Genomic DNA, 27297 nt, shown 5'->3' with positions numbered 1-27297 from the left:
TATAAAGTTTACTGTAGTATGCTACAAATTATAAAATAAACCAAATCTGTTTTTGACGTAATGATGAATGATTCATCTATTGAAAACACACAAAAATAACTTTTGTATTGACCAATAGATACCATACAAATCAAATAATAGGTTTCTGATTAAGTAATTGCAAAGTGAGATAAATCCATTTGAAAAGACTTTAAAACATCAAGAAATAAAATGTCAATAATGTTACTGAAAATGTACATCTACAAACGTTAAAGAATATAAAGCAAAGTAATAATACATGTTGTTAAGTTTCATTTGTTGACTACTTGACAGCTTTACTTCAAAGCAACTTAACACAAACTATAGATGTTACAAAGCATTTAGATTTCTCAAAAGCAGTAGTAGCTAGTATGATGTGTGTTGGTGAATATAGAGCATCCATATATGTTATTTCAAATAATCCATTTAAGTGGCTACTGTAATACAAAAGTAAACTAAATACGTATCACGTGAAAAAACAGTAATATATGAAAAAAAATTGAAATTTCACTAGATTAGTGTTCAGTCATGTGATTTGATAACTAATAAGTATTGTGGCAAATTGGTAGTAAAGGGAAAGCAACTCCACACATCGTTCATAGTTGAGTTGTTTGCATTTTGTGTATGATATTGTGTCTATTGTTAGTGTATATCATGTTTGGCTGTTTTATATAAAATGTTGATGTTTCAATTTTCTGATTCTAAACAGAACACTACAAAGGATAATAAAAGTATATTCTATGCTGCTAAATGAACTTCTAATGTTCATGAAACGTAATACATTTTTAATACATTACAAATCCAGACACTGTATTCTTGAACACAAGACTTTGACATTCTATGCTACACAAACTCAACTGTAAATATACTTCAATGCTATCCAGGAAAAAGAGATCACAATCAAAGCCATTACCCTTTGGCCTTGGTCGTTCTAAAACTCTGATAAGTGCATTATACATCAGTTTTTTTTTTCTTCATCATAAATTGAAGTATCAAAATAGATATTTCAGAAACACAGTAATTTTTGATAGGATTCTTATTCTGAAAGTGTCTTATTACAATACTTTGTAAGGTCAAAAAATAATTGAGAAATCGTCAAATGTTACATGTTAGCAATTAGAAACATCAATATTTACAATATGGCACACTTCTTTGACAGAGTCTGCAGTACAAACTAAATCCAATAACTAAAGTATATTCTGCAGAAGCATAAACATTAAAAGAAAAGTGTAAACACTTGGCTCATTTTTAGGCTACCAACCTCAGATATCACCTTTAAACAAGTTTGTTTTCTGATACAAATAAAGGAATTGTGTGTGACAAAAATGTTACAGATATAGCTGCTTCCATTGCTACCAGGAATATCAGATAGAAAATATAATAAGCAATCACAAGGATTTCCATCGAAACCTTGTTTTAAGTTAAAAATGAAGAAAGTGAATTAGTGAATCACTCGCATATTGACAAAAACAAAACTTAAACAGTTAAGATGGAAAAGACCAAATACACCATTAGCAAATGATACACTTAACTCTCAGAAAGCATGTACCGGTACACTGTTGTCATCGTAAGGGACACATAATGTATAGGACTCTGTGTATCTAAATTAAATATAAAAATGCATGTATATCTCAATATGAAGCCCTGTTAAATTACAATGCCAAAATGTGATATGATGAGATAAAGTGTACTGTGTACGTAATGTTCTGTTTATTTGACATATCATCTACCAATTTATCTACCACATAAACGAAACTGCATTTTGGAATGATAAGAATATCATTCACAATCCTTCGCAAATTAAAAATACCGTAATGAATAATTTGATTTTTAGCATTACATTCTACTTAATTCAGTTTGGATATTTTTACAGCATACTATAGAAGCCAAACATGAAAAAACGTTTGAAATAGAATTGCTAAAAACTATTACACCCAACGTGCTAAAGACATAAAATCTATTTTTCAATGCCTACTAATCAATATTATTTGGTTTTTACAACTTACTTAGAATGATACATTTTGGAGTGTTTAATAATACTGACTGTAATTTCCCCATTTACTTTTGTTTAGATTTTCTGCCTAATATAATACCACTGTATGTTTGATGATTCGAGTACAAAAGCTAAAACAGCAACACTGCTAAACACACATACAGTTGATCATCATGCATACATCCTTATATCCTTCAAGGTTTGTTAACTAATTTCCTACAATGATTGAAGACAACGTACTGTCATAATCCGATATTTACAGGTAAAACCTCTCCTTAGACTGCACAAAAAACTCATTCTGCAACTTCATTCTCCAGACTGCAATGTAACATATGTTTCTGTCAATAGATGAATGGCAGCTAACATGATATCACGCAAAGAAACCATATGGATTTTCTTATAAGTGAAAATATGTACACTCTGAAATAATGTTTCCACCTACAAAAAATGGTGACAACTCATGCTTCAGGAGGAAAGCAATCTTCTGAAAAATCATTTACAGCTAAGTGATTGCACTGAAACGTCATTATCATTTGTTATCACTTACCAATGCAATAGATTTGCACTGTGGACCATATATTTGTTATCACATAGACTAAACACAATGAAAGTAATGCATATCTTAGCTTCAGTCAAGTAAAGGTATTATTTTACAACGAAACTAACAAAAATATTTCAAACATTTCAGCTACATATACTTTTCAAAAATATAAACAAACAGTCAACCAAAGTTACACAATGATTATATAATTCTACTCATCGAAGATAATTAAACTTTAAACTATCCTGAAGTGGTATCAGCCTTGTCATTGTATCTTAATGACACTGTCCTTGTTGTGATTGAATTCGTCCATTAATCAGTGAGGTAGGGAGAGACCATAATTGTTACTGATAGTTTCCATTGCATTGGGTCCAAGAAATTGCTGAAGAAGAAAAATTTGTAATGTATTCAAGTTATTCAACAATTGGCGACATGGCTGTACATATATGAACATTTTCATTTCTGCTATTTTTGAATATTTTGTCCTAAACACATCAAAGCCTTTAACTTCATACAGGTAGCTAATCCGGCCTTCAAAAATTATTAGAGAGTACTGTCATTCCTTGAAAGTGTAAATTTAGAAAAAAGTTTTTCAAGAAGATATTTTAAAAATGTATGGAGAAATAGCTTGATTGCCAAGCAATAATGATTCAAAAACTTTTTAAAAGAAAGACTACTGAGTTGGCATTTTTCCTGATTGTTTTGTAATCAAAGCACAATTTTGCAACTTTACTATACAATCTATCAAAGTGACACCACTATTTGAATTATATATTTGGCATATGATACTAAGATATATTGATTACAGGTCCTCCGAGAGGATAGAGTCCTCTTCATTAGGTCTGTGATAAAAATACTTTTGAATAAATTCGCTTGATACATGTCTGAGCTGTAGTTCAGGACATGAAAAAATCGTAATAAAATGGCCACATGGCGGCCTTATTGGATCGTATCACAGAACAAATCTATGTGCATATGTATGACAGACATCCAGCTCTATGGGTTTGCTCAGAATTAGATATACGCATATCGTATAATTAATGAGGTACAGTATGAAGCATCATAAGGTCTCCCTCCATATCATATATGAAGGGTGTACCACTTGTGGTTACTGAGTTATGGACAAACATGTATATTTGAGGTCAAAGGTCATCGAGGTCATGTGACATTTTGTCAAAAAAATTGTATTGCTAAGTTATCCCTATATACCAAAAATCAGACCTCCAGCTCTATTGGCTTGCTCAAAATTAGATATGTGCATAATTAATGAGGTACAATATGTGGCGTCATAAGCTGTGCCATCATACCATATATGAAGGGTGTAGCACTTGTGGTTACTGAGTTATGGACGAATATGTATATTTGAGGTCAAAGGTCACTGAGGTCACGTGACATTTTTGAAAAAAAAATAGTATTGCTAAGTTATCCCTATATACCAAAAATCAGACCTCTAGCTCTATTGGCTCGCTCAAAATTAGATATGTGCATAATTAATGAGGTACAATATGTGGCGTCATTAGCTGTCCCATCATACCATATATGAAGGGTGTAGCACTTATGGTTACTGAGTTATGGACAAATATATATATTTGAGGTCAAAGGTCACCAAGGTCACGTGACATTTTGTCAAAATATCTGAGATATCTGCATGAACGGATGGACTCACAGATGGACTCACGAACGGACATGACCCAATCTATAAGCCCCCTGGACTTCATCTGTGGGGACTAAAAACTGTGTCACTGCATCCTTTTTGCAATATGAATACGATGAGAAACTAAATTTTTATTTTTCTTGGCCTTATACATGGGAGTCTATGGACTGCCTTATACATGGGAGTCTATGGACTGCCTTATACATGGGAGTCTATGGAGACTGCCTTATACATGGGAGTCTATGGACTGCCTTATACATAGGAGTCTATGGACTGCCTTATACATGGGAGTCTATGGACTGCCTTATACATGGGAGTCTATGGAGAATGCCTTATACATGGGAGTCTATGGAGGTGAAAACTAAAAGTCCTCTAACACGGCCAAAATTGATCGCATTGTGAAACAAATCGACGTGCATCTGTATGGGGTAGGGAACTATCCTTGTGCAAAGTTTGAAAGAAATTGACCTGGGCATGTCTGAGATATCTGCGTGAACGGACGGACGGACGGACGGACGGACGCACGCACGCACGGACATGACCAAACCTATAAGTCCCCCCGGACGGTGTCCGTGGGGACTAATAAACATTCTTATGTATGGATGGATGGATGCTCACCTACTTAGATTAATTAATTTACTTTGTCGGTGTACTTGCATCTGTCAACAGCTTTGACACCTCAGTATGACCATTATCAAGAGCCCATTTAAGTGCTGTCTTTCCATCCTGTGAATAAAGGGAAATAGGAATGTACTATGGAAAAACAAGCTGAGTAACAAGGTGGTAAAAGTTCTAACAATGAATGTAAACATAACTTCATGTTATGTCAGTAATGTTGACGTTAAGAAATATACCGGTATATTATACATTACACAATCTTAGAATATTTCAACATGGATTTTTTCCACATCCCTAGTGTTCTGTAGCATCCACACTGCAAATGCAGTATCACTATACACTTGGGCGTTCAAAAGATTTGCATATTAGCTGAACATGAATTAATTCAGATTTTAATACATTCTTCACGTTAATTTAAAATTTCACAGTCTGATTAATGTAGTGTAAATTACATACAGTGGAAATATTTGTTAAGAAGATTGACCATAAGAATTCAAGGGAGTTTTTCTTTTTCTTTTATTCATTCAATTTATTTCTTGTAGTAAAAGAGTACTACCAGTAGCAAACATTTTATTGCAAATATCATAAATTGAAAAAGAAAAGGAAAGCCCCTCCTAACACCAAACGTTGCATTAAATCTACGTACAGTGTATCCCATGTATCTCGTGTACATTATTCACCAAACATCTCCTAGCTTACCTGATTACATGCCCCTCTGTTTGCACCGGCATCAATCAGAATCCTTACCACATCAAACCGCCCTTCTCTTGCTGCCAAGGTTAGAGGAGTATCTTTGTTCTAGGGGAAAAGGAAACAAAGTGAATTAGCTACTGGTCATAATTAATTTCTTTTTATTGTGTAAACACAACATATGTTTCCCTGACTAGATTCATGACATAATTGGTAGGTCTGGAGTAGGAACATCACATTAACAAATTGTGTCTTCACGGCATACAATTCCGCTATAACAACAACAACAACATGTTATATATAATCAACATTCATATGTTTCAGAATGATTTTACCACGCCCCTAAGCGTTCAGTAGCATTCACACTGAAATTCTATCACTTGACTACGTATGTTTGAGTATTCACAAGATGTGCATATTACCTCAATATGACGGTCATGCTAATTTTCATACATTCAAAATCAGACCAACGTAGTGTGACAAAGATACAGTGGTGATATTTGTTGACGAGAATGACAGTAAAGAATTAAACAAAAATGCTTTTTTGTTTATAAGTAATTTAGCTTAGCAGAAAAGCATGCTATCAGTAACATACATTTTATTTCAATGCAGGTATCACGGATAAGAAAAATTAAAAAAAAAGTTACACCAAACTTTGCATTAAATAGTACATTTTTCCCACGTACATCGTACTGTGTACGTTATATAGTGACTTACCAGATTACATGCCTCTTTGTTTGCGCCAGCATCAATAAGAATCTTCACCACATCTGGATGGCCCTTCATTGCTGCCCACATTAGAGGAGCATCCTTGTACTAGGGGAAAGGTAAACAAAGAATAAGCTAGTATATCTTAATCAACATACATCTTTGATTGCACCAGTATTGATCTGAATCCTCCCGATATCTATAAGGCCTTTTCTTGGTGCCCAGATTGGAGTACTTTTGTACATACGAAGAGAATAAATCTCTACAAGCTACCATATCAGGGCAATTACTACTTAATATATTTCATTCATTATGATTCAGAACATAATTGGGTAAACTTATTAAACATTTTACAAATCACCTCTCAAAAATGTTTTCTCATCAAAGGAATTTATATATAATGTAGTGTAGAAAAGTAAACTTCACAGAAAACTAGGTAACTTTATCTTGAACTCTATAAAAAGGGCCTGGTTGAGAAGATAAATCTGAATAAGTTTTGAGTCGATAAAGAAGAATTTTTACTTTGCAAGAAAAAAGAGCCTTGCTTTTACCTTTCTACATTTTACTGAAGTTTGCAGATATCATCCTTAATCCGTATATCTATTCAGTTAATCAATAGGAACCTGTATACTAAATATCGAAAACTATTAGACGAGTAATTTTTGAGAAACAATTTTTTGACAGAAATAGATAAACATGCTAAAAAATACAAAATTTTAGATTTCATCGTACTTTGAATATATCATATTTTCATCATCCCTATGAAGTACTGAATAGTAAAGCTATCATGCAAGCGGTTTTGGTCAAAAATGACCAAAACCAACAAAAGATGCCTTAAAAAATAAAAATTTGCACATTTCTGCACAAATGAACAAATCTGAAATAATTTAGCCCTTATGAAATCGACTTCCCAAATTTCAAATCTGTTTGACCAGCAGTATTGAAGAAAATGATTTTTAAATATGTTTTGACCAAAAATGACATAAATATACATTTTCACATTTTATCACAGTTTAAAGAAATCTAAGTAGGGTCATCCCTAGAGACCTGTACACCGAATATTAAAGTTCTCAGACCAGGTTTCAGGGAGGAGATTTTTTCTAGAAAAATAGCAAAACTAGCCTAAAAAATATACATTTGCATATTTCATCACAATTTGAACAAATCTGATTAAAGTTATCTCTTGAAACCTTTACTGCAAATATTAAAGGAATCAAACTTGCCATTTGAACAAGAAGCTTAAATTTAAAAGTTACTGGATTCCAGATGACAGATGCCGTGCACACATCCATTTATCATATAAGCTCGCCATCAATGACAGCAGTGCTATAACTACAACCTAGATGATTTTTCATGGCAAGAAACCAGAGATGGCAATATTTTGATGAGCCCACATTTTAAAAATTTTGTTCATACATGGTTACGAACAACATGGTGTACACAATAGATGAATAACAGATAAACCAGAAAAAAGGAAGGTGAAGAGATACTATTGACATAACATAAATGTAATGTCCTGTGTTCATATTTGGAAACACTGCTATAACAAAATTGCCTCCAAAATATACATACAAAGATAATATAACAGGCTTAAACTTTACAAAAGTGTGCTAAAATAATATTACCACACATTCGCTGAAACAATACAAAGACAATACATAAAAGCTGATTAACCAATTCTTCTTTGAAAACAGTAGTGTACATGATTTGTTATGTTCTGTATAGTTTTCAAAGATAGAAAATTATAACATGGCTCTTCTTGATACTATCAGACCTAAAATGAGTATTTCTCCACTTTCAACATTTGAGAGTGTCAAAGAAAATTTTAGTTGTTCCTTGCATAGCACAAAGGGTGGTACAATTTATATTTTCAATGCACAGTGACTGAAAGAACATTTCTAAAAATCACAACACAAGCCAAATAATGAATGTATGCATTCAATAGTTGACATGCTTACAATATCACCTACTGTCTCTTGGCTCATCATCTGCACTTGAGTAGTTGTTCTTGTTATAATATCATATTGTATGATGTGGCAGTGTTATGCTCATTTGTTTTTTGACCAAACACCTTGCCTTGGCCAAAGCAGACAAAAAAATTTGAAGTAACACTCAGAAATATTTTACCATCATAATCATCTTACCCAAACCCTAATGAAAAAGTTCAATCCCTTGATGTGTGTAAGATGTCACAAATGCTTATATTATCAGTAAACTTATCTGAAAACAGATCAGTGCACTGTACATTTCCATGCAGGACAAGCAAAGGTGATGTGATGCTAAGTAAATGTCCTTTACACTATGGATGTAGATTTACATATGATGGTCAACTCAAAGATTTATACAAATAATTAAACAGATGGAGCTGAGTTCATATGGACTCTGATAATGCACCTTATCCTTGGTTAGGATGCCAAAGACACACTAAGTGCTATACAGATGCATTGTATTCATAGTGTTAATCAAAACTCAATCAATTATTCCAAACCAGTGTTTTATGAGACATTGACAAGTTTACAGTGATATTACTGACAGTATGCAAATTATCCAGAAGCACATTTCCTCAGTTTTGCTTTGAAATTGAAAGGTAGGGTCCTTTGAATGAAAACTATCAAAATTTGTGAATGAAAGTTATCAAAAGTGGAAAGAACGAAGCAATGTTGGTTTTGAGAGTAGTTTAGTCATTGATGTAAAATTCCTTGAAGGAACTCCTAAAAGCAATGGCCTTCCTAAAATCGAGTATTTTAAAATGATGAGTTTAGATGTATGTGATTCAGTTCAGACTGCAATTTCTATTACAACCTCAGCCTAGAATTCATTTACAAATGTACACATATTCCGGAGGTCCCCTTAGCCAAAGTTAAGTCATCAATTTCTGGTGTTAACAAAGTCATGTGACAAATATTTGATCTTCTACTCCAGGAACCAAATGCAATAGCATATTAGAACTGGAATAATAGTATTTATGTACTATAATCATGAAACAGTCAAATTGTTCTGGCAATTTGTTAAGACAAAAGACCGCTATCTGCATTGTAAAAAATTTATTAGACTTAGCAACTGTCAGCTCAATGAGAGTTTTGAAAGATTATTTGTGTCACACATAGGAAAGACTATTTGATGATTTGTAATAAACAATAAAAACAACAGGTTTTTGATTATTTTAATTCTTTTCCTAAGTCGACTGAATTGGTTAATATTGAAATGACTAACAGTTAATTAGTTAATATTTATGTAATGTAAACTTTGATGTCAGTTTCTGCCCTACTAATTATGAAAGGTGGCTATACCAGTCATCAGCTTGTTTACAAAATGCTGACTGTAGGATGTTCCACACTGTTGACTAATTCAACATATTTCTAATATAGGAAAATCTTTGTTTTTCCAGGATGAATCGGCGTACATTCGTTTTCTAAGTAAGATGTGATCAAACTTTTTGCTTACATGTCAACTACAGCTCACATATTTTATCTGACATTGGGGCTGGTATTTGAAAGCATTAACATGCAAATATCGTTGTTATTAGGATTTTAATTACTGCTACAATTCATAATTAACTCTCTGTCTTTGACCCACACAACATCTCATAACCAGTTTTAATTAATTTATTTACGAACTAAAAGTGATGCATATAAAATACTTGTTTGATTCACTGTGATTCTGGCATAGATGGTGTCACACATATCTGCCATGATGCGGCACCACTTTATCATTGATTTCCCTGTGATTGTCATGCTACCACACTGCAATGGTGTTGCAATGTAGACAAATTCCCTTATACTTGACTGATATAGCCAGGCTTAACAATTTAACACAATCCATAGGTTTGGTTTTAGCTGTAAATGTTACATTTCAATTTGACACATCTGCAATCAGCATAATATTAAACATTTACCTTAAAATATCAAAGGTAACGAACTGAATATTCGATGATATCTTGTCAAACACTTACTGATGTAACAGCTTCAATGTCAGCACCGATACCAAGTAGATATTTTACCACTTCACTGTGACCACCCTCAGCAGCATATATCAGAGGTGTTTTGTTGTTCTATAATTGAATAGTTAAACAATTAGACACTTGTTTTATTGATATATATATATATATAAACGTTAAAATACAAATGTTGGTAGGTCAAAGTTCACAGACTAGATTTTAGGGAGGGAATATATTGAATACTTAAAATATGTCAAATTAATGGTCTTGGTGTGATAGACATCAGCATAGATCAATCATTGCATTCTAATGCAGGTCAATTTCAACAAAAACAAGAATGTCATCCAAGTGAGGCATAAATGTCTGATCTGAATGTACTGTAGACATACATATATTTAGTTCATGAGAGATGTAACTTTGGTTTGTTTTCATAACAGCTAAACTTGAAACAGCTCATATCTGTTTCAAAAAATATAGGCGCTATGTTCGTTTTGCTGTGACTTCCTGCAGCCATCATGTTTTGATATTATTGTCAGCTTTTTCAGTTGCATTTATGTCAAGTTTGAGCAAACAAGGTTATGTTTCCGTCAACACCTTGAATGATATATCTTTAATTTCATATTATCTTAATTATCACTCAACTTGCGTTCCAAATATTAAAATCAGTAAAGACTATAAGTACATTTAATATTTGAATTTAGCAGGTCTTGCTGGGACTGAAAAATGCTTTTGACATTTAAACTCATTGTCATACACTATAGTCCTGTGTTGATCACTGTCAATTGTTGATGAGGCTAAGACCACTGCTTATATCAAGCTAATTCAGTCTGAAACTTTATGAAACTTGGCAATTCATGTTGTGTTGGAAAAAACCAAAGAGCATGTAATACTTCGCCTGCATTCAGAAATACCTAGGGTGGCTGCATGGAAGAATTCTGGGTGGTGGATTTGAAAGTTCTGGAGGTGGTAGGGGAGCATGCATGATAATAGTAAAACAATCATTTGGGTCATGCTTCCTCACAACTCAAACAAATTTAAACTGCACATGTTTTATAAAATAGGGATACCAATGTTTTGTAATTGTGGAAACACTTGTTCACAAAATACAATGATCGTGCAGCCTTTAATTCACATGACGAAACCAAATGCATCTTGAAATGAAGTTCTTTGATATCATTCTCTTAATGGCTTTTAGACACAATGTTGTTCTACAGATTAGAGATCCTCAGAGGCCTTAGGCCATGTTTACATAACCCATAGACTAATTGAAGGCCAGATGTTTGCAGCGCCATGATGAATACATTGAACTGCAGTGGACGGACATCCATCGACCTATCAATACGCACACACCAACACACACTACATGCACACAGGCCGACAGATAGACAGTCATGCAGACAGGCCGACAGACAGAGTCAGACAGACAGGCCGACAGATAGACAGTCAGACAGACAGGCTGGCAGATAGACAGCCAGACAGTTATATTATTCTCATCTACATATCACAAAATAAGAAACAAAACTTCTTACAAAATCTAAGCATTTCATGTACAGAAAATATAGGTATCATTGACTTGAAAAGGTTAAGATTGTTTTGTAAAATTAGGTGTTCAAATATTTAAGATGGTCATATAATGGGATAGAATTACCAAAGCATTTTCTAAAAAAAAAATCAATGATATCAATGAATATTTACATACCTGTCCTTTGACTTCTTTGTCAATACCAAGAGTTTCAATAAAATACTTCACAATATCAAGGTGTCCTTTCAAAGCAGCAAGATGCACTGGCATTGAATTATCCTACAAGTGAAATGAAAAATCATTGATGATAATTAATCCCTGTAAAAGTAACTGTTAAAGAAATTGTTTACATACATGAAAGATTGCATTGAAACAAATATTCATTGAACTCAATATTTTTTATCAGGCAGGGTGAATGTGTTGTGTAACAGAGTAGGGCATTGGTAATAAATTATTTTAAGGTGATGAACGAACATAATGCCACCAAACTCAAGAAAGACAGAGCTTTAGTGGATCTTAACTAACCGACATTCATCGTTTTTTTTCTGATTTGATTTTCAAATTATGTATGACTCATATTCTGAGCAAAAAAATTGAAATTTAATATGTTGATCAGAAGTGGTTTTGAACAGGTAACAAAAATTATTTATAAATTGTTTGCATACACAACGCAGTCTGATATCAAAATCATTACATTTTTGAGAAGTACATGTTGTGCTTCATCCTTTCAGGTGTACAAAGTTTCATTTAAAATTGACCTCAGGTGATTGAACCATGTCACAAGTTGTCAAGAAAGCTCGTAAAAAATAAGTTACATTAACTTAAAAACATTTGTATATTGCCATGATTTCAAAGATTGTGTCCATATCCTTAATCCAAATACTTGAATGAATTAGTTACAAGAATCAAAGTGATTGTTCATGAGTGTAAATAATAAAAAGAAAACAGTACCCCCTCCCCTTGAAAGACTTATACAGTTCTCATTAAAAACACTGAACAGATCACATCTCAAACGTAAAAACCTTAAAGGGGCAGTGGTGTAATTTTTAGGTATTATTCAATTTAAATTTCTTTTAAACAGAAAATGTACCTTTGTCCTCCTTTTAGATTTACAAGTTGATTTTGTGTCAATCAAAGTACAAGTTGATGATGAGGCTAAGAGGCTAAATCTCTGATGGTTGTTGTGATAATATCATGTTTACAATGCCATCAGCTCAATGCAATTCTAAGTAAGGGGACTTATAATGACATAGTCAAGCAGCTTTGGTGAGAAGCATTACCAAGATGGACTTTTGGTAAAAAACAAATTTCAAAAAGAAGTGGTTAGGCACCACCAGTCTTTGAACTGATAAAATGAAGAAATATATCCATACATTTTGTAGATATTCTGGCTCTACTGGTACATACACAAAAGAAATGGAATAAAAGTTTCTTCTCCATGAACCTAATGACCCTTTAGTTTACTGTTTTATTTCTACTTGCAAGTACTGTCATCAATATATTAGGTAATGGATATCGAACATCTGTTTTTCATTTCAATATGTTATATTAAGTAGATTGAACATTCCATACCGTATATGGCAGTGTTTTCTAACAAAGTGTGATGGTGACCATTTGCTAAGATAAGTAGTGCTTATCTGCTACTTATTTTTGAAAAGATGAATATGACACGTTATTAAAATAAGAAATGTCTCCAGAAACCTTCACTTCAAAGTTAACCAAATTATGGCTCTTCCTTGGAACCTAAGATCCAAATATCTTTGAAGTGTCTGTCATGTCTACAGTGATTGCACACATTGAGGACGGTTTGATGAGCCTTTGCAGTGCACAGTGTGGTGCAATAAACAGTCTTAATACATAATAAAGTTGGTACATACAATGGAATTCAGTAATATGCATTGAGTATAGATACAAGGAGGTTAAGTCACTTACTAGCTCCACCAAGTGAAAGAACACAACATGATTACATATTCATGCACACTGACAGTATGCTGTGACCATAGATTTCACATTTACCCAGAGTGACAAAAAGTAAAAGTATTCGCCATGGTCACAAATATAACAGGTACATTATATTGTACTCCAATGAGATTACATATAACCATTCAAAATCCTTTGATGTGATAGACTCAACAATACATTTTCTTATGGCACGTCTATGATAAAAGAAGATGAGAAATTAGAGTTTATTTGATGAGAAATTACAGTTTTTTCCATTAACTGTATAGTTATGGGCCATTTTCACTATATTTAAGTGCCACCTATCAGAATTCCTCACTCAATACTGGCTTAACCTTTACTGACAAAAAGTGTTCCAGTTTATTTGAGGAATTTATGGGGTCATCCCTTTGGGATCAGATAAGTACCCTCATACAGCATTGTTAATAGGCATTTGTATGCAGTTACTGCATAATAGGCAGATTTTACCTTAAAGTCTACAGCTTTGGGCCAGAATTCAGTGCTTATATACTCCAGGAGTTAAAACCTGATATTTCAACAAATGATACAATTGATATAGTAAAGGGAAATAGAATGAAGGATTTATGAGTTATATTCAAGCAAAGTTTCCCATTGCCATGTGGGGACTGCAATTTGGGAGGCAATTATGATTACCAGAAAAAGTTGACATATGTCAACTCTAAATGGAGTGTCTATAATCAAGCTGAATAGAACATATTATTAATTCACATCTTATTGTTCTCAGGTCACTAAATTTAACATTGATTTGATCTTTTCAACATATGGGCTATTCAACATGCCGATATAAAAAACACTTAGCCTAAAAATTTCCTTCAAGTACAACTCAACTAGTTGTAAGCTAACTAGAAACCGCAGTCCACCCTTGTTGGCTGTCAGTGTGGCATAAAGTTGATATCGACCTACTCCTAATTCACTTAGGATAGGATAGGATAAATAATTTATATTGCCTCAAGCAGTAAGATCATGGCATAAATCAATTAAAAATCATATAACTTTTTAATAAATGTGATTGTTTGCATTATTACCTCTATTTAGTATTTTTTTCAATTCAGTGGTGAAATTGTAAAGTATTATTAACATGAAGAAATCACTGTGCAGCTATAACTGTCATGGGATCAACTGAAAATTTGCTAGAATATGTCACGTGATGAGAAAATAGATATCACTAGTCCTCACTGAGTTGACAAAAGTGACAAGAGAGCCTCAGAGGGTATTTTGAAAAAATATTTCGCAGAGAAAAATCAACTTACATGACACAAGTCTAATAATAAGGACTGTGCACTTTGACATACTCATATGTTGTCTAATAGAAATGACTTCAAATATGCTAAAGTCTGAAATTTGTCCGTGATCAATGAAAGTTGCCACAAATAGAGCAAACATACATTTCGATCTACACATGCATTGTTTCTGGTATTTTATCGTGTAGACATTTTAGTTGTTTTGATACGCAGAAATATGAACATGACAAAACGTTTGGATTTTGGTTGATCAAGCAACATTTACAAGGTTTTAAACACCAATGCCATGTTATCTTAATAGTTAAACTTTTGGGAAAAAATCATCACAACAAACCTCTCCAGTGGTTAAGAAAAATCACACACACACGCAAACACATTTATACCTTTGTTGATGATGACTCCCAAAATTAGACCAACTAGCCAATCCATTATAACAATGTAATTTTTACTGAATCATCAGGGCGAATAAGCTCGAGTTCCCATTGAAAACAATGGCGTCGAATGTACTGAACACGTTGCAACCTTCTCCCTGGTTCAAATTCTTCAATCCTTTGATTGACATGCAAATTTCTATGGTTTTAAATTTTTGAATTTCGTGAAAAAACATGTTATTTGCATGGAATATATTCCAATCACTGAAATATACTCCTGTCCCTAATAAAATGGCGATCGGACAGCGTTTATGCAGAACAAAGGTCTGAAATTGACTCATTTTAGTCAGTCAGCGTCCCGTAAGTCGTACAGACCAGATACCTGTCTCCTGTTTTAATGTATACGAAATTTGGGTGAATATGAACGATGAAAATTGCAGTAAAAAGGAAAAAATTACAGAACAGAGGCCAACACAGTGCAGAGTCTCCACTGTAATCGTGTAGTGAACATTATCGATCAATATTCTTTTATCGAAAATTGGTACAGTGTTGTCTTGCACGCTCGCATGTCATTCCAAGCTCACAGTGACGCCAAACTTTGCTAAATCCGGGGCTAATGTGCGCTAAAATATGCTGAAATATAAAAGTATCACTTAAATTTAAAAAAGTATTGTCGATATTAGTACAAGAAACCAACTAAGACGTTGCCGTTATTGGCATATAAGTCAATGTAGGGGTGATCGTGGAAATATTCCCGATGTGACCTTAACACACGAGCAACACGTGTGTGCAGATTTCGATTGCTATTATAATGAAAATAAATTGATACAATGTTCTCTGTCGTCAATGGCGACTGACTGAAAGCGCTTTCAGATAGGACATGGGCTTCACAGAATAGTTTTCACACAGGCATAATTGCTGGTAATAATAGTTGAGAACAGGCAATGTTGGAGTCAGCAGTTGTCATATGGCTTGCTATATCCAATTTCAGCAATCATGATAGTACAAATACTGAGTGATTCCAACGGCATCTTGCCATGAGAGAGCATTTCCAATATCAACTGAGTGATGCACACATGATGCCACTCTTGTACCCAGAGTCAGTGATCGCGCTAGATTTTTTTACTCTGCGTACATTGCACGCATCGTGCCCTTGAAAATGCGTAGAAGTAAAATTTCATGCGTAACGTAAAAAATAGCTTATCTCATCTCAATACACACTGTAACAAAATAAAGTACACTGTATAGGCTATAGTCACTCACGTTGACTGAAGTGTTTCTGTGTTCATTTAAAATTTGCGGCGATCTTTCTTTTCACGATACAAGGCGATTGCGCGTTCAAAGTTGAAATGCTCTGTACTGCCACCATGCATTGATATTAGCATAAGGTCATCAACGTGTTTTTCATTCAGACGAGATCGTCGTGAGTTTTTTATTCGGTTTTGAGTTGAAAACCCACGCTCACATGGCACACTAGTTACCGGAACAACTAGTGCAGCTGAAGCCAGTGATGCAAACGCTGGGTACACGTCACGGTATTCCGTTATTAGTAACCTGCAGGTTTCATCAAAGTTTGGGTGTCCGTGCCCGCGTAAGGTAAACTTCATTTGCCGGAAGTTCTGACGCAAAGAATCAACATCGATGAGCGGATCGCCGACATGCTCGTTGCCAAAAAAATCGGCCAGTACTTGTAAGGATTCAACGCCATGTTCATCAAGCAATCTGTCGACTCTGGGATATTTGCTGGCATTCAATACCGCGTCGAAGCTTGCCAATAAAGACAGGTCTTCATCGGAAAAGCGACCGCGTAAATTGTCAATGAGATGTTGAATGAACTTGACCCGTGTTGTCGCATGAGCATTGATATTTACCTGCGCGCAGTAACTTAGCGAAATTCCTAAATACGTCTTCGCCGCAGCATCAAAATTTCCAATGAATTCCCTTTCGCTGTCACCGCTAAATTCTGTGTCTCGAAGTCGTTTAAGCTCTCTTACGGTGGATTCGACCATAGGACGAATAGTTGACAAGTTGACGTCCTCTCGCTGAAATATGAGATTGAGTCTGTCAACAATGGGCAATACATCCCGGAGCATTTTCATCGTCGCAACAAATGAAAATGTTTGAATTATTCGCTGCAGGCCTTCAGCTTTGGCGTTTTTTCGGGCCGATTCTTCTCCAAGTTCCAGACACAAAATATTCCAGGTTTTGTCTAAACTAGAAACACATCGTGACAAGGAAAGCCATCGTACTGTACACGGCTCCTTGAGACTCGTAAAATCGTCGTCAGACATGGCTTCAGTAAGTTCGCGTAATCGACCATATCGCGCTGCCGAATGTTGAAAGAAATGAAATATACTGTTTGCCGTATCCCGAAAGTCCCGAACTTTGTCGGTTTGTTTAGCTGCACCCGAGGCTGCTAGTGCTATACGGTGAGCGACACAATGTACGTGAATACAGAAAGGAGATGTCTGCTTCAAACGCACGCCAACGCCGCTGAGTCGTCCCATCATCACGCTCGCGCCGTCGGAGCCTAGGCCTACCAACCGCCTTGCTTCAATGCCTTTTTCGTTCATAACTTCTTCAATCTTATTAAATATTGTCTCGGCATCACCACTCTGCACTGTGTAATTTCCTCCAAAAATAGTTTCGGCTTTTCCGTTCTTATTCAACACTCTAAAGAATACAATCAATTTCTTGAACACAGTGATGTTCACCGTTTCATCTACAAGCATTCCGACATACGGACTTTCCTGTATTTTGACTTTTATATCCTCGCGTATTGTGTCTGCGATTGCTGCCTGCATTTCGGTGACGTTTGTGTGGTGTGTTGGAATTGCACAATCTTTTGACGTGAAAGCTTGGCAGCCGTTTTCTTGCTGTAAGCGAATAAGTCCCTCGTAAACGTCATTAGGCAACTCCTGCTTTGATAAAAAATATACTGTGCGGAATATAGCTCTACGAGTTTCGTATGTCTGTCTTTTGCTGGCTTGAACGGCGGAGTGAAGTAGATTCTGACTACTCCTTTCACTATATATCGCTCTCCTATGTCCGGGGCTGTCCACGTGTCGTTTTAGGGCAGATTTTTGTAGGTCTCCACAACCTTTGGTAAAAGCATTGTTTTCGCCCCGTTTTTCACACAGTTTACAAAACATTACGGTGTTACTTTTGCCTTTTGTGTTTTCAGCCCGTAACCAAGTAAATTCAATCTCCCAATCTGCCCTGTATATTTTCTGCCTAGCGATCTTAGACCTCTTCTCTGGATGAGTTTTTTCGCTTTCCGTACTGTCCCGCGTTTCGACATCGGCATTGCCCAAAACATCGCTCGACGTGGAGGCCACAGCAGGATCCATTTTATCAGACGACCTCCCAGAGCAGTCTGTTGTTGTAGTGCTGCTGTCGGCCTGGGGAGGTTGATTGCCATCACTTTCCCTGGCTCGCTTACCAGAAATATCAGAAAAGTATTGGGAAATTTGACGCTGCATGTTTGTACAACTACAAGCTATACGCAACTGATGCTGCTCTCGGGTTAATCTGCCATGTGCCGTGGGAACAATGCGCCACTTCAGTAATTTTCGATACATTGTTTCACGAAATGCAAATTTTCAAGTCCATTGCACGTGTTTGCCCTGTTCATGAAAGCTATATGAATAGCGTTGCTACGCGACATCTCTGAGTGACAGTCGTGTCAAGTTTTGCGCACTGTCTAGTGTCTCCAAAGTTAGTCAAAACAACTAACAGGGTGATGGCAGGGTGGTCGCTTAGCGACAGCGTAACTGATCAGCTTCGTCAAACTTGTGCGTACACGTGTACGCATGCCGCTAGTAATTTTGCGTAATTTTTTTTTCTATGCGTAATATACGCATATATTTGCGTTAACGCGATCTCTGAGAGTCTGAAAACTGCATACTAATTGTCTCTGAACATACACTAACATAATGCAACCTTACAGATATATACATGAAAAATTCAGTATGTTCAATTTACCAAAACACCTTAGTAGCATATTGAACATGTACCTTTAACTATGTGCACAACATTACTGCTATAACAAGATGCATTGTGTGAAAGTGTTAATCAACGTGTTATCAATGCAGGAGTGTTCAATACACAATTAAATTTAATTAAGCATTGGTAGAATCATCTGAGTCTTTTCATTTCTCATGTGTTGTATATGATATATTATCTTTTAACCAAGATTGTCTGTTTATTGACATTCTGTATTCCTACAAATTGATCAGGGTATGTATTTTCTTGATCTTTATTTCAATGAGATAGGCATGTAATTTTATCATTTAAATGCTTTATATCACACAATTTATCAATGAAAATACTTTCATATATACGGTATGTGCTAAGTGTCACATATTTTTCTTGCTTATTTAATATAAGCAATCACGCTTCAATGGATAAGACTTAATTGTCTGAGTATTACCATGATATTGGTTTTCCTCATTACAGTCTACTATTCTGGCACTCTATTGGTATCGATGCATTGAATAAAATCCAGAAAGTATATGTATATAGTCAATCTTTCTTGATGTAAGTCATACAGAGAACAAATCTGACAGTGATCAGACAGCCATGATTCAAGTTTTCAAACATACATTTATCAACATGGCCAGCAATTTCACTTAATTTTTAATATAGTTTATTATGTATAATTATGTATAATGATCATGATCAAAATTTTATTTTTTTCAACAACAACCTTTTATAGAATTGAATATCTCTGAAAATGAAACAAAACACAAAAAGCTACCAGAGTCTCACCGTAATAGGTTGCAAGTGTTATACTGACCATAGGGCCCAAGATTTGTATACATTTCTGACTTATGAATCAGCAAGGCAGATGTCCCATGAAGGAAATAATACTTTTCTATATAAGAAAAATGTTATACTAGGTAATAACTGATTTATCATGCAGTCAGGCAAGAATGTTAAATGTGCATTAATATGATGGTAAACAAGATCTCTATGTTATGAAACAAGAATGCCACTGTGAATTCACAAAAATGAATGTATTTCCCATGTATCTTACACTGCATGAAAACGCAATAATACAGATAAATTCACACTAATAAGTTGGCTGTGTTATACAATAATACATGTGAATTCACATGAATCCACACGAATACAGGCTTGCTGAATACAAGCAATGGATTATTGATTGTATTCATCTGTATATGCACTCGTCGGCTAAAAATACAAATCATTATACAAAATTGATTTAATGTCCATGCAAATACAGTAAGTATCATTGGGTTTTCATACAGTGTTACGTTACACTATTATTCAAGGCCAATGGGGCATTATCCATAAAAATTTCCATGTAATTGTGCTTCAATTTCCTTGGTTTTAAATATTGTATTATATTAACAAGTGCCAAGTGCCAGTGCACACCAGTGCATTCATTTTCTTAGCCTGCAGACAGTACAGAAGCAAATTTATGTCACCTGCACTTTCAAGTATTCTTAGGACTGTTATTTACTACTGTTACTTCTCTTCAAAATTTCAATGACACAAGGATTGTAACTCTCAACGACACCATGGCAGATTCAACATAAAGTGGATATTTACAAGTCACACAAACTACCCTAAATCATTAAAGCTATTCAAATTTATAGCATCATCTAAGTTAATCAAGTTTATGTGTACACTTGTATACATTGAGAGGGTTTTCTCCAATTTAAACTTTTGGAGGAATTCAACATCAGATTGAGGTGTAACATAAAAATTGTGAATTTAAGTTTAGCTTATGGGGCTTTTTCAAGGTACTAGCAACGTTGAAATGTGGGTCAGTATCAAACAAATCATACACAAAAATTTATTTAATGTTAATTTTAGTGTCAGTGCCTGTCTTACTTATGATACAAGATGTGTGGAGAAGCGATTTGGGAAACCGTACTGGCCATATTTATTCACTTGAAGCAGCAAAATCACCGCATAAAACAATAAGTACCAATCATATAACTGCATGAGAAAGTCAGTGACTGGCTAATACAAAAAGGTCAAATCACATCATCCATTGACTGGTCATCAAATGACTTCGTGCAGATTTGGAAACAGGAAGAAACTGTGCAATTACAGTAATCAACTGGTCATTGGGTAATCAGAACAGGTGATGTGTAAGTCGGTTGTTGACATATCACATGCTGCATGTATCCATTATTGTACATGATAAATTTGAACAATTACGAATGATTCCAAAGGCAAATCAGTCATGTTGCCATGACAGAGAATTTTGAATATCAAATAAATGAAAATACCGCAATTATACGGTGTTGCTCAAATTGATCAGAATTGGTATATACCAGTACGGGTTACCAATGATCAACAATAAATGTTGTTCCTATCTGTTCAGTAGAGGAAAATTCTACGTTGATATTATGACAATGATTTCTGCACAGTACAACCAGAAAAACAACAGGAAATATTTAAACCAGAAAAACAAGAATGACAAAAGTAATTAAGGTCTGAAACTTTAGGTACTTGAGGTCAACTTTAGCAACATGCATAGCAGAAACAAGCCCCTCTTAGTTTGAGTATAGATGGTCTTCCCCCTCTACTGTCTATGGTTTCAGTATGTCTGTTAATATATGTAACAGTTCATAAACAATGACAGGAAATGACTCAAGATCAGTGGAGTTGGCCTGTTTCTTACTGGCATGCCATCACTCCTGCACATTTGCAGGATTTCACTTTTTCTTACCTCATTTGCACATTTTGACACTGATGTGTTCATTTGAAAAAATTCACATCTCAACCCCTGCATCTACCTGTACAACAAAAACTGAAATGGTAGCTCTGGCGGTATGGGAGCCTTTGTGTGTGACGGACATACATCCGCACATACATACCCACAAATATACAGACATACAGATATGCCACCCACTCATCATATAAGCTCCTTTAGGTATTTATATACAAAACCAAATATGAGCTAATAATACACACACCTGCCTTGCACCCTCAGTCTGAAGACTCTGAACCTTATGGAAAATTCAGTAAGTAAACTACCGAACATATATAGTTTTGTAACAATTTGTAATATGTGGTGCCTGAGCTGCAGCGCATTGTAATAGAAGATGCACTGAACCATACACAATTAGTCATAAAACCATTCACATAAACTTTCAAAAGAAATATTGTAAGGAAGTCCAAAAGAAAGTTTATATAGTGAGTTAACATTATAGAGTAGAGCAGAACTGTGATCTTTAGGGAATAACTTTTTGTTTTAGTTCAAATTATGTTTCTTAAGGAAGCCTTTGCCAATTGCTTTGCAATTGAATAGGTTCTCTGAATGATTCTTCAGAAAATATATTAAGAAACTCTAAGAAACTCTAAGAAAATATGGCTTATTACTTTGCCTACTCTTTTATTTGTATATTTCAATATGGTAACCTGACATGTATACACAGCTATGACAATATTTTTACTTTTAATACACACTGAGATACAGTATGGCGTGTTTGTACCAATCTCTACAATACTTTACATCAAACATGCTAAAAGTTATCGTTTATATGGTCTACCAACAACTTTGAAATTCACGCGTAATATTGGTCAACTAGAATATTGACATTAATTAAGTGGCACTCTTTTTCTTTGAATGATTCCACAGAAATTATATGAAAATCAATCAAACATGAACTAGCAATGAGGTATTTTAAAGAAACTCTAAGAAATACAGCTTATTACTTTGCCTACTCTTTATTTGTATATTTCAATATGGTAACCTGACATGTACACACAGCTATGACAATATTATTACTTTTAATACACACTGAGATACAGTATGGCCTGTTTTGTATTAAGCTCGCTGTTACAATACTTCATATCAAACATGCTAAAAGTTATCTTTTATGGTTTACAAGAACTTTGAAATCTATTTTACACCCAGTGTAATATTGGTTAGCTAAAAGATTGTCATTAGTTCACTGGCTCTATTTTCCTTTGAATGTTTACATGTGAAGTACCAGAAAGTCACAATTTGCACATTTCAAACTCTATGGCATATTTCTCTACAACCTCATTTAGTTGTAAAATGTACAAAAAATAAGAGACAGAAAAATTGAAAGGGTTCTTTTAAAGATAATCATTTTTGTAAACTACACAAAAGGCAATCATGTTGCTGGGATGCAGCAATATTTGTTGTGTAGTTATTGTTGGATCATTGAGTTTGCAAGATCTCACAACAATGCTAGCATTTATTTATGTTGTCAAATTTTTCATCGTTTTTGGTAAAAAATGTTGTTCCCAAAGAACCAATTGCCAGTCTGAGAATAATTTGAAATTTTTAGTTCCCTAGAGATACTGTTTAAAATAATAATTTGATAAGTAGTATATAGGCTAGCATTATTCTGTTATATTATACTGTCTGTCATCTTTTTTGCGGAAAATATGTTCAGTTGTCACTGGTTAATATAGAGAACTGCGAGCTAAATTCATTCCTAGTTATTTCTTTGACCCCCCTGTAGAATATAAGTTTTATCAACTTATGTCAACAAAAAACAATTATTTATTGAATCAGCTGAGTAAATATATATTTTTTGCGTTTCAAAAAAGGGAACATTTGTTACAATCTAGATAAATTCCTCCTCAAATACCAAGATGGTTAAATGCAGAGTTGTATTTTGTTTTGTATTTAAAAGGCCATAAATGATTATTCATATTCATTTGTCACTGGTTAATATTTGAAATTTTCAGTTTTGGTTCCCTTAATGATCTTACTTATAGATACCATTCTGAAATATGGCACATTGTGAAATACTTTGTGTTTTCTTTTATAGCAATATTTTTGATTTACTTACAGTACAACTACTGATGTTAGAATTTTTAGTAGCACTCAATGAAATACCGGTATACTGTGTTGGTGTCAATATAATGCTAAGTGTACAGTATAATTGAACAATGGTAAACACTTTTACAAGTTCATCACAGATAAGATCTAAAAGAATATATGAATCTGTCATTTCATCATAATAAATGCACAGCAGCCAACTGTACTATATTTTCCCTTAAGATCAGCTGCAAGTAAGAATATCACTGCATATTGCTCTTGACAGACAAATTAAAACCAAAATTACGTACCGATAAATGACCATATACCGGTAGATTACAAAATGACCATATTAGATCACAAAACAAACTGACATACAGTTGTATGCCTTGGCAAAGGGATAAAATGAGAATCAAGACCAGGAACATTAAGACACTGCCATCTTGTTATAGAGATCTAAAGTGATATTGCTTTGATACAACCAACAACTTGTGAGTCCATGCATATATTGAGCATTACGATGCAAATTGACTCATCAACTCTTATTCCAAATGCTAATTAACAGGCGATATTTTAAGATATTGTCCATTTAGACTAAATAACTGCAATATTATGCTGTTTGTGTTAAATGTAACAAATCTTCTTCATGTGCAATTCTTTGACACACCTTTACCAATGATCTTACAGCTTATCTGAAATAGCAGTGGTTTCTTTCCACAGACAATAGAAATGAAAATTGTCTGGTTCTCTCTACTGCACATCCTTTGACTCTGAGAAGGCCATAATTTATCAGAAAAATGATAGAAAAATGGCAAATTTTGTGATAGTTGATGTATGACTCCGACTTTAATTATTTGAATATAGTAAATCATACTCTATTTGAGACCCTAGGTAATATTTTCCCAATCCCGCGTATTTGAAAAAATATATCCTAAAGGTCAGCATGTAAACAAATTGGCAAACAATTGAAGTGCACACTTATGTCTTTCTGCTGAAGGAGATAGTTACACTTACCTTTGTGAGAGCTTTTATGTTTGCCTTAGCACCAATGAGAATCTCTACAACATCTTTATGGCCAAATTGGGTAGCTACGTGCAGTGGAGTAAAACCATCCTGAAGATTGAAATATGAAAATTATGAAGTACAGGCATGTGTATACATTTATGAAAATAAATTCAGAACCCATCTATAATATAAATAATATATATCCTTTGAAAAGATTACTTCTATTATTGGTCGATCTGAAGGACAAAAATTCTCACAAATGAAATTATATAGCATGACTATACCGGTATAAGAACTAGTCTTTTTTGAACTCTTTATAAAATGTTATGTTACTTGAGTAGGCACAATTCCCTTGTGCAATAAATGATATGCTCTCACATTGTCATTATTTTTTGTTCAAGAACATTTCTATCTGTTAAAAAATTATTGGAAAACAAAACAAAGATACAACGCTACTCGATTTCCCTTTGGCCAGAAAAAATAGCCTACAAATATTTTCTTGATGAGTAAAGAGAGATAGCAAAAAATACATTATGATGGATGAAGATGGCAAACAAGTTTATTTTGTTGAACTGGTATCTTAAAAGATATTTTGTGTCAAGGATACTTTATCTTCCTTATATGGGTATTACTTTAGTTTGGATTGCTATGCACTTTGCTTGTATCGAACATTTACTTTTCAACAAACCATTATTAGATTGAACAATTTCACTGTTGTTTTATCTTAGTGGTAGGTGGGAAGCTGACAGTAAATGTTAAATGTTGTCCACAGAATTTTCATAATCTGTCGTCATTTGAACGATTGAGAAAATGAAGTTCAGCCATGGTTATTGTAATCTTTCCATAAACATTATTTAAGCAATAATGTACCCTGACCTCCCGGCCCATATTTTAATGGACGAAAGCAAACTTTGCACAACATAATGTAGGAGGCGAAGCCAAGTACATTATGGACTGCAAAGATTGCTTGAGTCCATTATGGGCCAAGAGGAGGTACATTATTGTTGTCGTTTTATAGTTTTGGTAATGCCAGTGAATTTGTAGTTGTAGAAAACGAATAAAAAAGGAAATTTGAACTGAATTGAGGCCACTAAGAGTTGTCCGGCATGATCGGCCTGACTCTATACTGTATTTTACACGCACTCCACACTGCACTGCACTGAACATGCACGTTCAACACACAAAAAATGAGCAGTACTTTCATGGTTCAATTGGAATTAAAAATGATGTTTTTTTGAAGGAATGAAAAGGAACTGCTGTTATATCGAACTTGAAACATCACCTTTCAATATCACACCATTCAAAAAGCCGACACGGTGAATTGACAGACATAAAGAAAAGGGGATGTTCATGCATCGACATCAGCATGATTAGCGAGCTGCATGGTATCAGCTGATCAATACGATCATTATTATGTCGCTTGTAGTACAGCATTAAATTGCAAATGATATCAACAGAGTTCAACAGTGTTATTCAAATGTTTTAATTTCATTAATAATTGTGTCTACAAATTTAATTTTTGATGGCTTCTTGAGAAGAGCTATTTTATTTTGGCGAACAAGAAAACTCGACGTCAACGGGTGCTTGAAAGGTACCGATGACAAACACACTGAAGGGTCTCCATCGCGATGTCGTAAACAAGGCAAGGTGAAACCAAAGACAAGGAGAAAAAATACCGTAATTATACGGTGTCGCTCACATTTGATCAAAATTGGTACATACCAGTATGGGTACCAACCCTTACGCGAAATAGTCTGTAGATATTCTATTGAACTCTGATGTTCTATAGAAATTCTGTATATTTTATGGAAATCTGATGGAAATATGCTTCTATTGAAATTCAATTGAAGATTTTCAATACAATTCTGTAGAAAAATTTAAATTTTATAGAATTTTAATGTGCATAGAAACTTTAAATTCTATTGAAGTTTGCTGATAATTTTCTGTAGAAAATCTGCAGAAATTAAACAAATTTTTTATGGAATTTTTCGGTTCAATAGCTTTTGTGGAAATTTTTTTCTGTTTTTTCCCCACAGTTTACACTGTTTCAGACTTAAGTTCATGTTTTTGCATGTTGGCATGAGCTTTGATAAGAATTCAGTGACATATATATAGCTGGTTCCAATAGTGACATATACCTATGGAGAGTTCTGAGCACATTCTCGTGTACCCTTTAATTCTGAAAAGGTATTTTCATTTACACACACGTGCCAGGAAAATGTATACAGTTTCAATTGTAC

At 34.3% G+C, this 27297-nt stretch overlaps 1 protein-coding gene across 1 annotated transcript in view; it reads right to left on the bottom strand.

Moving 5' to 3' along the window:
• Positions 1-576: 576 nt before the first annotated feature.
• LOC139123878 (receptor-interacting serine/threonine-protein kinase 4-like) overlaps positions 577-27297 on the bottom strand; it is a 30553-nt gene continuing 3832 nt past the window's right edge. The window contains exons 3-9 of the mRNA XM_070690030.1: positions 25067-25165; positions 11859-11960; positions 10175-10273; positions 6232-6330; positions 5524-5622; positions 4825-4932; positions 577-2934 (exon numbers count right to left, since the gene is read on the bottom strand). Of these exons, the coding sequence (XP_070546131.1) occupies positions 4843-4932; positions 5524-5622; positions 6232-6330; positions 10175-10273; positions 11859-11960; positions 25067-25165 (588 nt within the window). The 3' untranslated portion in view covers positions 577-2934; positions 4825-4842. The remainder of the gene's footprint in view (positions 2935-4824; positions 4933-5523; positions 5623-6231; positions 6331-10174; positions 10274-11858; positions 11961-25066; positions 25166-27297) is intronic.

Source organism: Ptychodera flava, assembly GCF_041260155.1.
Source record: "Ptychodera flava strain L36383 chromosome 23 unlocalized genomic scaffold, AS_Pfla_20210202 Scaffold_23__1_contigs__length_28996876_pilon, whole genome shotgun sequence".
In the NCBI taxonomy this organism is placed as follows: Eukaryota; Metazoa; Hemichordata; class Enteropneusta; family Ptychoderidae; genus Ptychodera; species Ptychodera flava.
Note: the sequence above shows the minus strand (reverse complement) of the source record. Positions and strands in the feature narration are given on the sequence as shown.